General features: G+C 36.6%; 2 protein-coding genes across 5 annotated transcripts; both read left to right on the top strand.

The window, feature by feature from the left end:
• Positions 1–254: 254 nt before the first annotated feature.
• On the top strand, positions 255–6,060 carry LOC143304540 (uncharacterized). The gene is made up of 2 exons (XM_076627009.1): positions 255–516; positions 4,565–6,060. Exons 1-2 carry the CDS (start codon positions 464–466, stop codon positions 5,295–5,297), a joined length of 786 nt encoding a protein of 261 aa, XP_076483124.1. The 5' UTR covers positions 255–463; the 3' UTR covers positions 5,298–6,060.
• A 5,771-nt stretch (positions 6,061–11,831) lies between these two features.
• Positions 11,832–14,079, top strand: LOC117165394 (uncharacterized). 4 transcript variants are annotated; one of them, XM_076627021.1, is made up of 5 exons: positions 11,832–12,326; positions 12,534–12,965; positions 13,050–13,340; positions 13,424–13,526; positions 13,600–14,079. In XM_076627021.1, exons 1-4 carry the CDS (start codon positions 11,874–11,876, stop codon positions 13,517–13,519), a joined length of 1,272 nt encoding a protein of 423 aa, XP_076483136.1. In that variant the 5' UTR covers positions 11,832–11,873; the 3' UTR covers positions 13,520–13,526; positions 13,600–14,079. The 4 variants fall into 4 exon arrangements, 3 of the variants coding, with proteins under 3 accessions (XP_076483136.1, XP_076483135.1, XP_076483134.1); XR_013061221.1 differs by having other exon boundaries at positions 12,534–13,340; positions 13,459–13,526; XM_076627020.1 differs by having other exon boundaries at positions 11,832–12,320; positions 12,534–13,340.
• Positions 14,080–14,461: the final 382 nt, after the last annotated feature.

The following is a 14,461-nucleotide window of genomic DNA, read 5'->3' as shown; positions in this document are numbered from 1 at the left end:
TTCGAATTCCACCACCCATTCTTCTTCAACCAATTTTCGGATCTGTGGGTCTTCTTTAGTTTGCATCTCGACCCCGACAAGTAGCTGGAAAGGAGTTTTTCCCGTGCTCCTGTTTAATGTAAAATTCAGGTATTTCTGTACTTGGTCGACATGTTTATACCAATCATCGGGTTTAGGGGCAGTCAGTTTAGTTAGTAAAGGTATGAGTGTCCTGTTTACCCTCTCTACCTGCCCGTTCCCCCTCGGCGCCCCCGTCGTGACTAATAAATGCTTTATATTTTCTTCTTCGCAATACTCTTGGAACGCGTTGGATGTGAACGCTGTTCCCCGATCAGAGATAATTCGTCGTGGGTTCCCAAAAACAGCCGCTTGCTTCTTCAGTCGATCGATAACATCCGCGGTATCAGTAGATCTAGTAGGATAAAGCCACGTAAACTTCGTGAACGCATCCACTACTACAAAGATGTGTGCGTATCTTTTCTTTGTAGCTGTCATAGGGCCCACATGGTCAATATGGTAAGTGTCTAACGGTGTGTCACCTTTGTCTAACGGATTTAGATATCCCTCTTGCTTGCCCAATTTTCGTTCGGCTAGGATACAATCGAGACAGTTAGATACCACATGCTCGACCTTTTCACGTAGCCCCTTAAACCAAAAGTCCTTCTTGACTATAGCTTCTGTTTTGGTGACCCCAAAATGCCCACGCTCGTGCGCCTGCCTGACTACCTGAACCTGCATAGCCTTCGGTACTACTATTAACACATCATCCTTACACTCTTTATACAAAATATTGTTCCTTATTACATACCTATCGACCTGATTGCACGTTGCGGCGTCTAAAATCCTACGGACTTCAACGTCCTTGTTCTGTGCACTTCTCAACCGTGCAATCAGCCCGTCTTCACTTTCCGTTACATACATAGTGCTCGGCAGGGGGTTTCTACTCAGAGCATCCACATGCTGCATGCTTTTACCTGGCCTATGACACACCTGATACTTAAACTCGTCTAGTAACAAGGCCCATCTGGCTACACGCACACACAAATCTTTCTTTTTCATTGTCATAGCAAACGCTTGGCAATCCGTGACGATAGTAAACGGCATACCTAACAGATATATTCTAAACTTGTTCAACGCTTTTACAATTGCTAGTACTTCCAGTTCGTAACTGGTGTACTTTGCCTCGGCGGGAGTTGTTTTTCCGCTGGCAAAGTAGACCGGATGGAATTTTCCATCGTCCAGATCTAGTTGCATTAAAATTGCTCCGTAACCCTCTGCGGACGCGTCTGTATGCAACTCAGTCTCCGCGCCCATTCTATACAACTTTAACACTGGTTCGTTGACAAGCGCTGTTTTCAAGATTCCAAAGGCCTCTACTTCTCGATCGCCGAACTGAAATTTTACCTCCTTTTTCAACAAATCCGTCAAAGGCTTAGCAATCTTCGCGTATCCCCTAATAAATTTTCGAAAGTACCCCGTAAGTCCCAAAAAACTCTGAACCTTTTTAACAGATGTTGGCTTGGGAAAGTTTGCTACTGCCCTAGTTTTATGTGTAGACGGCCTTATGGTATCTTTTGAGACTATATACCCCAAATATTCAATTTCCTGCTGCAGAAAACGACATTTTCCCCAGTTTATAATTAGCCCATACTGCTCAGCTAACTCTGTGACCATTTGCAAACGTCCCCACGCCTCCTCTAAATTCTTTGCAAGAATAATAATGTCATCCATATACACGATAACAATACCTTTACCTACTACGTTCCTTAAAGATCATCGAAATATACTTCTGAAACACAATGGGTGAAATCTTTAAACCAAACGGCAACTTCAAAAATTCATATTGGCCCGATGGCGTAACGAAAGATGTATATTTTCGGCTGTCTTTGTCTAAACACACGTGAAAAAACCATTCTTTAAATCCAACGTTGTGAAAAACAGAGTACCTTGCAATGCATCTAAAATATCATCAATTAAAGGCAATGGGAAATGTGGACACTCAATAAGTTCATTAAGCTCGCGAAAATCAACACAGACTCTGATAGAACCATCTTTCTTTCTAACTGCAACTATGGGACTTGCATATTCTGAGTTTGACGGTTTTATTGTGCCTTCATTTGTCCATAATTCCATCAACTCGTCCACCTCTTTTTTCTCCGAAGGCGCCAATCTTTGCGGCCTTCGAACCACAGGTTTGTCACTCTTTAAAACGATTTTTGCCGTTATCCCAACGTCCCGCTTTTTCTCCGGCCTATACCCCCTAACGATATCGCGAATCGCTTCACGATAATGCGGTTCCCGTACGTGTGTTAGGTCTGTTTCGTCGGTCTGTTCTACCACGTTAACTCTAAACACATCCGGCACGTCTTTGTTAGTCTGTTCGTCAAGCCGTAAGAAAGTCACTTCGCCTCGTTTAACCCGTAGCTCTACCTGATCCAGAAAATCAGTGCCTAACAACAGGCCGTGCTTCGTCAATATTTTGTTTGAAACAACGTGCAAAGTGATTGGCAGTTTACACCCATCAACCGTCATTACCTTGGTGAATTCACCCCAGGTCTCATTGCCAGCGGAACCAACACCGTCGAACTTAAGCGTGCATTTACCTAGCGGTGGTGACCCTAACCTCGCATACTCGTCTGATCGAATGAACGTGAGATCACTACCCGTATCCACTAGTGCCACAAACCTACAATCATCTATCGCCACTTCCTTCACATACTTCCCCTTTTCGGATCTTGACACTACGCAAGTCTCTTTCGGTCGTGCCGTACACCTCGCTGCAATATGTCCAAATCCGCTGCACTCGGAACACCTAACACCTTCTCCCCTCTCCGGACACTTAACACTTAGATGATCCTCACTACCGCAAATGAAGCATCTTCTTTTCTTCATTGCATCTACAGATTGACTGGGCTTCCCGTTCTTCTGGGTTTTAGCCGGCTTCACAATCGACTTTACTCTGCGACTCTTCTGCTCTTCGTACATCACTAACCTCTTCCTCAACTCTTTGATTGACGTAGCGCCGTACAATATAGCCTTATTGTTCTCGTCGTCTATTATTCCATCCACTATGTATTCCACCTTTGCTTCCTCCTCTATGTCCACATGGTTGGCTATTTCGAGCATGCGGTACATGTAAGCCAAACATGCTTCATCACTCTCCTTTTTTGTTTCTTCAAGTTTCTGATGTACTTGCCTACTGTTGACTTTCCTCGAAAATTCTTTCACTAGCCCCCTCTTCAACTCATGCCAAGTCCTGGCATGACACTCGAAGCTCGCAAATATTTTCGCTGATCCCTTCAGCAGCTTCCTCGCGTAGACTGCCTTCTGCCCATCCGACCACATGCACGTATCAGCGACTTCCTCGAACGACTCGAACCATCGTTCGACATTTTCACCTTTGTTGCCACTAAACGACTCTAATGCATCTTCGACGTCTCTAAAACTCAGTGTCGAACCAACACATGCCCTTCGACAATATTCATCACCTGAATACACCCTTCGCGTACCTCTCTTGTATCCTCTTGCGTTTTTTTTGTCATCTTCATACTCACTTTCGTCGTCGCTTTCTTCCTCCGACGATATGTCATTACCATCCATGGCCGCTTGTAGCCGTGCGCGTAATTCTACTTTTCTTCCCGTCGTTTTTAAACCCAAACTAGCGAGGCGCTCCTTCAACTCCTTCGTATTCATTTTCTCAAAATTTTCATCTTCGTTACAATCACGCTCAGCTCTCTGTACATTTCCTAAATCTCGTTGACCGGTTAGCTCTTCACCGCCCGTCGATCCCTTAGGATACGATTGTCCAGCCCTACACCATTGCACGCGCATATATGTATATATACTCGAAAACAAGGTACATTTGTGATATTTATTCCTATTGATGATATATACTTATATATTTATAACAATAAAACAAATCTCATTTATACTACTTACCAATACGTACGCATATATGTATATAATTACAATCCAAGTAGTATTCATAATATTTATTTTCACTGATAACAAGTACGTAAAACCTAAAATAAAACAAAGGTTTTAACAATAAAAAAAAAAACAAAAAAAAAGAAAAAGGGGAAGAAGAAAAAGGGAAAGAAAAAAAATATAACATTGTTAGGGAAGTGATACATTTACACTGTACATGAGAGTGTGTGTGTAAGGGCCAGAGGGCGTCAAGGTCTTAGTGGAGACAAAAGACTGTTGCCAGATGTTAGAAGAATCTAGGATAGTCGGTTGGCGACCAGCGTGCGTGCAAGACGTTCTTCAGAGAGTAATATAGATGTATAACTGTTGTGTGGGAAATGTAGGCAATAATTTGTATTCCCATATCCTCGAATTTCCTTAACAAATATATATAAATATAAAATTTTCTTTTTCTATAAAAGGTTATTCCTATTTCTGATAAACTCGAGAAATGAAAACATTATACCATGATACACTGACACAAAGATACACCACACAGAAGAAACTAATAGAGAACGCTTTAAGCTTGGCAAACTTACCGCCCGACGAATTTGCATACACCATAACCAAAACCCAGGACACATGGCTTTGATCGCAGGAGAAGCGGTCCATATAGTCAAATGCATTCCGGTACAAGTAAAGGTACGACATACAACAAAATGCTACCCGGAACAACCCGTTTGGCAAAGGAATCGCACCACAGGAACTCCGCCCGGACGTGCGCCAAACGTGGCGATATTCGTCCATCGTCGTTGGCCACGAGCGAAATGTATAGCCAAAAGACCTCGATGCACTACGGGACCACGTCATGTTCCCGGCAGAAAATCTGCAGTCTTGAACGCATTGGCCAGAGGAGCAACAGGAAAAACAATCGTCCCTGGAACAGTAAACATCCTGGGAATGATGGACAAAACACATTAACGACAATAGCGAAAAATACCGTATCAAGCTTATGGACTGGTTTTATGGAATTTGGAACTGTCAGTGCAGCAATATTTGGAATACTCGCAATATTTAAACTAATCAAGACAATAATATATATAGCCGCACACGGATACCAGTTACGTGAAACTTACGAATGCGGAATCGCCCTATTAGGAGCAATATGCGGCTCAGTCACCCACCCGCTACTATACCTCAAAAGAAGACGAAATATCGATGATCAAACAGCACAACCTCAAGGGATATCGATAACACCGGTAGTCACTCAACTACCAACGACATCTACGTCCGCCTTGAGCGAACTCAGAGATACCATCAGTCAAATTTCCTTTGGAAATTTGAACTCCAAGGGCGGGGATGTCACGTCCCGCGCTCCGCACGCGCCGTAACAAGAACAAGAAAACCATTCTATACAAAACACGCGAATAAGGATTTGAATGCACAAACGAACACACGGCACTACGAAACGAAAGGAAGGATTAACAAAACGAGGGCGATTAACGGATCCAACCAATAAACAAAATACATATACACACAATTCTAAATAAACCAGGAAATAAGAATAACTACAAAAGGGGAAAATAATTGAAACGCCAGGAATATATATATATATATAAATATATTTCAATCAATCAATTTGGAGAGTTACATATAAGTATAAACATATATGCCGAACATGTAATAACCTAGTAAATATTAGAGACAGTGCTTCCAATACTATGCAATAAATACAATATTATCAATTTATGAAATATAAGTATACATGAAGTCAAAAACTAATAGTTTAACGAATACATAAAACATACAATATTGTATTATTAAAGAAATGAAGGTTACATTGTCAGAAATATATATATGTGTGCGAATTCTATCAAACCGATAATCTAAGATACATACTTAAAACTAGCCTACATTCCGGTAAAGAATTATAAAATAAGAACTATATTACGGAACATGCATGTCTACATATAAATATATAAATTATATTCTAAACTAAACTACTATTAATGTATGCGCATTCTACATTATTGATTCAAATCGATAATCTAAGATACATACTTAAAACTAGCCTACATTCCGGTAAAGGATAAATAAATAGTTGACATTTCATTTCGTATGAATACTACACTGCCAGGAGAAATATGCATATGAATACGTACATATATATATATATATATTTATATTATCGAATACTCTATAAAGTAAACTACTCAAAACAATAAATAACGCAATCGAAGAATTACAAAACATTAGCCATATTAAAATGACACACAACATAAAAATATATATATATATATATATATATTTATGTTGTGTGTCATTTTAATATGGCTAATGTTTTGTAATTCTTCGATTGCGTTATATATATATATATATATATATATATATATATATATATATATATATATACGTATATTCACACGAACAATACTTTTGTCACTTTAAAGCAATATTAATAAATAAATGTTCTAATTGCGGTAGAATAAGGAAAAACGGGCAGCAGACGGAAAATTACTTCGATATTAAACAAAATTAAAGACCCGTCACTATAACTTTGCTGATGACATTTATGAGCAGCCATGTTAGATTTACACGCGTCACGGCGACAGGAATATTAAGGATTAATGGAAGTCAGGCGCGAGAAATAAATCATGAAAACACATTGATAACACTTTTCTTTAATAAAATATGTGCGCAACTACAAATGTAAAATATATATATATATATATATATATAATCAATTAAAAAGGGGGAAATATAAAATTAAAATACATATATTTAACAACCATAAAATAGATATCACATTTAAAATATATATAAATATATATATATATATCATACATAAAAACAAAAGACATTTAAAAGGAAAAAAATAATAATAATAAGGAACCTCTGATGAAGATGCCTCCGCAACGGTAATAAAAATGGTAATTTTTAAAATAGTAAAAACGGTAATAAAATGAACGGTAATAACAATGATCACTATAATAATGAGCGAAGAATAATGAGCGTAATAAGAATGTTTACCAGAATAATAATGAGCAAAGAATAATGAACGAAGAATAATGTAATAAGAATGTTCACCAGAATAATAATGAGCAAAGAATAATGAACGAAGAATAATGAACGTAATAAGAAAGTTCACCGGAATAATAATGAGCAATGAACGTAATAAGAACGTTCACCAGAATAATAATGAGCAATGGACGTAATAAGAATATTCACCGGAATAATAATGAGCAATGGACGTAATAAGAATGTTCACCGGAATAGTAATGAGCCCTGCTCTACGTTGCTTTGCTTATTTATGCCATCCCCCACGGGGTGGTGGTCCGCTGGGGGTACGCTTATGATTGTTTTTGCGATTTTGATGTTTTTTCCTTTCTTGTTGTTTCCCTAGGTTTCGGTGATCGACGTTCGAACAATGTTTGCGGAGGCATTTCCATCAGAGGTTCCTTATTATTATTATTTTTTTCCTTTTAAATGTCTTTTGTTTTTATGTATGATATATATATATATATATTTTTTTTAAATGTGATATCTATTTTATGTTTGTTAAATATATGTATTTTTAATTTTATATTTCCCCCTTTTTAATTATTATATATATATATATATATATATGTCGGGTAGTTATTCAACTAATTGTAGTTATTCAACCCGATTGTAATTGTTCTAGAGTCGTGATAATGTGCTTGTGCTCGAGGCGACAGTGAGTCGCCGAACGTAGCCGCGGTCACGGGATGAACGCTTTGTCTAACAAAGGTATGGAGTAATTCTATAGCTCTCCTTAAAAGAAATATTCGTGGCGACACGCGACAGTAAACATTTCAACGGTTTCTGTCCTGTGGCTCGCCACACGCAGACCCTATTCTTCGAGTAAGAAGATTGCCAGATGTCGATGCGTCTCCGCAGTACATGTTCGGCTAGCTCAAGGGCCCGTTATGAATCTTAAGGTTTAGTTAACTAAAGTCCTTCAAACAGACAAACAGTCTTTGTCCCAACTACGGGAAGATAGGGGAGACATATTTTTCAACGAGCGGCGTCTCCCACTATCAACTTTCCCTCGAGGGCGGCTAGCATCTTTTTCTAACCACCGATATGGAGATTGACCAATTAGCAGCAACGCCAATTTCGCTTACTTTCTGAACGAAGGCTTTTCTCGACGAATCCGATGATCTCGTGTCCTTAGACACATCCCATTATAGTTTTCCTCCGTGGCATGATCGGGACGGGAAAGACATTCTTTCTCGCGATCTCATTGATGAAAGGAGTAACTCTTTACGACCAGTGAATATTACGCGTCGGACTTAGATTTTGTGAGTACGTTCATCTATCATCCCGTCGACCGCGGATTCGTTATTGAACCTAGGATCATTGTCATTAGTTTCTCGAGTACCTAACTACCACGGTTACTTGTCCGGTTCTATAATAATCGTATTTGCACTAGTCAATGTCTTCTCTATTGCATAACGATAACGTGTAACCCAAACGAAGATTCGTTTCACGCCCCTAACCCTAATTCTAATGTAAACCCGACATATATATATATATATATAATATTTTAAAATATTAATAAAAAATAATAATATTACTATAAATATTTAATTATCTATAAAATTAAATTATAAAATATTAGTACTTAAATATTCTACCCTTTATTTTTAAATTGTTTAATATACAATTTTTTTTATTTTGAAAAAATGGAAATTACTATAATATAAATTGTATAATATATAATTTAAAAATTTTTTATTTATGATATATATATATTAAATTATAAAATATCGAAAATTTCAATTATATATTAATATAAATAAAAAATATTAATGATATTATAAAATTAAAAATATTAAAAATTTTAAGATTGTATTTTTAATATTAATAAAAAAAATATTAAAAATTTTTAAATTATATTTTTAGTTATAATAAAAAGATATTAATAATATTATTATAAATATTTTATTTATAATACTTATATAAATATAGTAATTATTATTATTATTAAATTATAAAAATATTAAAAATTTTAATTTCATATATATATATTATTTATTCATTAATACGTTCATGCTGTAATACACGAACATATGCGTTACTCTGCTACTCACGATGCATCGTAACAAGTATGCATTTTTGTATGAAAAACCGTTTATTTTCATTTTATGTTCGTTTTTAAAGTCAGATGCGATACGAAATAACGTCAGTGTTGTTTTCTGGCTGCTCGCGAACATATGATATCTATTCCATTTTCAAATTGATTTTATCTACACGTTAAAGCGAGCTGTGGAATAAATCAAACTTGCCCGAGCCTGCTTGAATCTCTGTATCATTGTATCATAATGTGAGAACTTTCACAAGCCTAAATCTTGGCAGTCTGACGATCGAGAATATTGTTATCGGAAGAATCGCTCTCATCCGTAAACAAGATATTTCCAAGGATTGCGTTATAATTTTCTTAGCGGCTAACCATCGAATATTCGTCAAACGACATAATTTCGCACACGGCGAACCTTATAACGTACACCTTTTTAGCGTATTGTTTTTCCCACTTTTTTTTTTTTTTTTTTATTAACGTGGAGGACACCAGGTCGCTTCTGGGAAAAAGCGGCGTGGTAGTGGCGGACGCCAACGGACTAAAACCTCCATGATGACCGTCCCGGCAGCGATCTAGAGGGGCCCGGGAACTGGTGTGAGGGATACACCCCCCCGCGCTCAATACACCTCCCCGCGCTCAATACACCCCCTAATGGAGCGATATGCGGCCACGTCACACCGCGCCTCGTCGCCGGAGCCGCCGTGCCAGACAGTCCGTTTCCCCTGCCGGGCTGATTTGCTGCCCCGGGGCGCTGAGTTGCCAGCGCCTAAGTTTGCACCCCACCGGGGGGCGCGACGGACCTAGCGCGCCTCACCGAAGCGCTTCCATGGCCTCTGCCGCGCCCTCGCCGGTCAATTCTCTCAGGGTGAGAGTATTATTTTTCCCACTGCTGCGTGTGAAACCCCTATTGGACAAACTGTTCTTTGCAATACATCGATGGATAAATACGCGCACAAACACGCAATACGTGCAATAGAATGCTCGAGGTCAATTTTGTGATCCTCTTTTTCAACAGATCTTCGCAAATCCGAAGGTGTAGAATTACCTCCCAAAGACATAAGATGACAACAAACACTTTCTTGACACACTGTATAACACTGAGGTATCCAGTTTTGCCACATACAATTTTGTCATTGTCACGTTTGACTTTGTTCATTGTAAAGTCAAATTTGCACACTCCATCTGTGAAATAGTACGAAGAAATCATAGTGACTTGTATTCCTTATGATATGATGCCACATAATATATAATACAATACAATAATTCGCGAACAGATCACTCGTTAATTGCTTTTAAAAGAATTACCACGGAAGCTTCCTAACACGCTACCCGGGGGCCAGGGATTTATTTCGTCGATAAGTTAGGTTATTAAACTTACGTTCTTTCATTGAAGACATCGATGGACGCTGTGTTCCAGAAATCGCCAATCACACTTGGCGAAGCATAATAGTAATTTACAATAACATATACTTAAGAATGCCTAATTTTGTTCAACATAGGGTTCAATTTACAATTATGTAAATATTACTTCTTGAAAGTAACTTCTTAATCAATTTTAACAAATTTTGTAAAATCATGTAATAAATCTTATTATTTATCATACACGTGTATTAAGCCAATTGCCAACCGAACATGTTCAAACTGTATTTTTTTCAAAACGGGACCTTAAGCTAAAAAGCTTTATTTCACATATTCGACTTGTTCTTGTATGTGGTATCAGCACCTAGTCGGATGCCCGCGTTATGCAGGACACCCTGATGGCGTTGAACGCAACGATTCAAATTGAACTGAAAAGTCGTTATGTTTTCAGAGGACTTGTGTGTAGAGGATGGTTGATCGTGAGATTTATTAGACAAGATTGCTCGTTGTTGAAACCTTCAAGTATATTTTCAAATGATTAAATAAATAATTATAGATAATGTTCGCAAAGACGGTAGATACTCGTAGATACTGATCCATAACTCTCGTGAACTCTTTACGATTGCGTCCGTTTAAACTGGTATAGTATAAACAGATCGGGGGAGAGTCGGAGAATTCAAATTCGTCTTTGTTCGACGGTTCGACGGTAACGTAACGGCGACATTGTTTTGCCCGGAGTTTATTTATTAATATATTATGTATGTCCTCACGATCTTGATACTCCGAAGCAAAAAAACAACAACATGATTTGAAATGTTCTCTAGCTCATGTACCGCTACGTGTACTTTCAAGGAGCAAAACTGACACAGTTCCGCTTGTGACGCGAGACGGAGATTATCGTTTCACTTCCTTTAACGCATTTTTGCCATTGAAAGACACTAATTCCTGTGACTTGCTTTATCTCTGTTATAAATCTCTCTTTATATTTAAAATTTTATAGTTTTTGTGCAAACGTAAAAGGTAAGTAAATATTAATAAATATTATAATAATATAATATAATGCTATATAATAATATTAATAAATACTTCGCTATTTACTTATTTTATTTCCATTAAGGTATATTGTATTTTTCATTGCATTACTTTCATTTTTATTTAGTGTAATAATAAACGCATACGTTAATATTCATTGGCATTAGTGTAATTGTAAGCTTCACTGTAAATTTAATAAAATTTATAAGAACGGAATTATTAAAAGGGTATATATGTGTAATTAAAGTAGATTCTATTCTCAATGTTACTTCATTATTTTATTATTGTTTCATATATATATATTTTTTTTTAATTTACATGTGCTTCTAAGTTAATAGAACTAAACACATGTGTATGTATTAATTGCTATATACGTCATAATTTCAACCATAATATTAAATTATGGTATGTATTATTAAAAAGTGTAGTTTAATGTATATATTAAATATATATCATTTATTCGTAGATTTTAAATATGGATACTGGATCAAAGAAGGAGATTAAAGAAATGATTACCAAAGATATATCGAATATACATAATTATTCCTTGGATGTTAAAAAATATATTAACAACCAGCTTGAAGACACTCTGGATTATTTACATGGTTTAATTGCTGAAATACCACAATCAGTCCCTGGCCCTTCAACTACAAAGAGGCCGAAAGTTTTGAAGAAAAAAGGTTATCGCCGTAAAGAGACTATCCCAGAAAATGATATTATCAATACTGACAATACAGTAACAGATTCAGCAGTACATGATAAAACAGATAATAAAGATGTAAAAACTGGGGATGTGCTGGAAACAACAATTGACCGAACAAAAAGAAAGGCTGTAATAAAAGCTGCAATTAATATTAAAAAGCAGCAGTCAATGTCACTTGTTACAAAATTACGAAGGCTAACTCTTGATGATGACAGTAATGTAAATGTTTGTGTCATATTATGATGAAATTTAATACTTTTAATCTTACCCCATATCTTATGTTACTAATCAATACTAACCCTTATATGTAGTACCCAATAATGTTTGATATCGGTTAATTAATGCGTCAAAATCTAATTGCTTATACAATTGTATGTACATTGTGTATATAAATACTACTATAACGTTGTTAAATATATTCTAAATTTTTAGAGGAAACGTGGAGGCCGACCTAAAAAAAAGGAAAGTGCTAGAAGTAGTTCAGATGAAAAAAACACAAAAGGTCCTACAAAACATAGTAAAACAAAAAAGAATGTTTTAAGCGAAACAATTTCAAAAGAAGATGCAATACAGCCAGAAAGGATTGAACCATTAAAGTCTTCAATGACAACAAGAGATAGTAATATAAAGAGAACTTTTTCACGGAGTGAAAACAGGAAGGGTAAATATTCTAATATTATTGATGATACAGTAATTCCATCAGCAAGAAATGATATTGAAGATCCTTCAATGTGCGAGGATGCACTTGAGAAATTTACTCCTCTTATGAATTCCACGATGGACATCAATTCTACTTATACGCAGAAGATGATGGACGCTACCGCAATTGTAGAACCTTTATCACCAATAAAATCAAACGAAACGGTAGTAATTAATAAAAACTTGGCTAGTAGTATAGGAAAAAATAATGAACCTAAATTTACATCACGGTCGCCAATAACTCTGCAGGAGGAGGTTCAGCAGCTGAATCAAGCGATTGGACTCACCGAGTTCGAAGAATTATTCGCAGAAGATGAGCCATCCCGTGAAAGGGAAATGTCTAATAGAAACATGACGAAACAGGACATTCAAAATGAAATGAAGAAAAATGTGCCCGTAAGAAGGAGAATCGAGGCCTTTGAAAAAGAAAAAATTTCAGAAAAAGCCATTGTTCAAAAACTGGCACGAAGATCTGTCGAAAAAGCAAAAAAAATCTTATTAGCGAAACAAAAGAAGGAGACTCAGATGATGACATCGCAGGTAACATTACAAACAGTATCAAAGTATTCTTCTGTTATAAAAACACAAGCTATTATTCATTCGATATTTTATCCAAAATATAGCTCCAAACAGTAAGGTCCACTTCTGTTTTGCACAGTAAACCTGACGACGACACATCGGACGATGAAGCCAGACCAAGGCGTACAATTCCACATTAGGCGCAATGTAAGTGTTGTTTTACTTAATGAGTTAATAAACATTATAATGCATGGAGTACTCGAATTTTTATCAATTTTAGCATACATACGCGAAAATGAACTTGCAATGCAACGATAAATTCCGAAGAAAGCAGTCTATAAATTCTTTGATAGAAGAATGTGCACACCAGATTTAACTGAAATGTTTGAAAATATAGATAGGAGTAGATTACAACGCACGTCCAGTGCAATATGGAAGACACCACCGCGTTATTCCATGATGGAAAACGAATAGAAGTTATAATTTGTTAAACTGAATGTTGTTGATTTCAAATTGTGCCTTAGAGCAGGAATACTTGCCATACCTTGCGTGTAATATAAAAATGATGTTACATTGCAACTATCGTTAAAAGATGTATGTGTTCTTAAAATATACCAATGAACGTAAGACTATTTCACTTTTTATATTTTAGAATGATCATAGGCATATATTACTTTTATTATACTAATCAAATTTTACCATTTTTTCTTATTTATATGTATCTTCTTAAGAATTAATAAATAAACCAATTAATAAATAATTGTTTTGGTACGACTTTTTAATGAGAAGTAAATTTTATTAGATTTGCCTTATTATCACTGTCGTGTAATAATTCGCGAGATACGCGTGATATAATTCGCACGATTAAATAGCACTGGTGATTTCGTCTCTTCGTGTAACGAGGAGGGTCTGGTAAATGGGTCGACCGTGGACGTTCAATCTTGTAAGAGAACAAACGGCGGCATCGTATCGTCGAGCATTTTTCTTTCGGTCAACAGCCATCCATTTTATATTTAGCACATTCGGTTGCGACGCTAAATTTTCGTTACACCACCAGTTGTTTCGTCTGAAATTCGCGTGACGTAAGTGCATTACACTCTCGCACCCGTCAGCCATTCCTGCGACCACTTCGCGTGCGTTAA

Source organism: Bombus vancouverensis, unplaced genomic scaffold (genome assembly GCF_051014615.1).
Source record: "Bombus vancouverensis nearcticus unplaced genomic scaffold, iyBomVanc1_principal scaffold0039, whole genome shotgun sequence".
In the NCBI taxonomy this organism is placed as follows: Eukaryota; Metazoa; Arthropoda; class Insecta; order Hymenoptera; family Apidae; genus Bombus; species Bombus vancouverensis.
The sequence above is the reverse complement of the archived record's forward strand: the minus strand, read 5'-3'. Positions and strand labels throughout refer to the sequence as shown.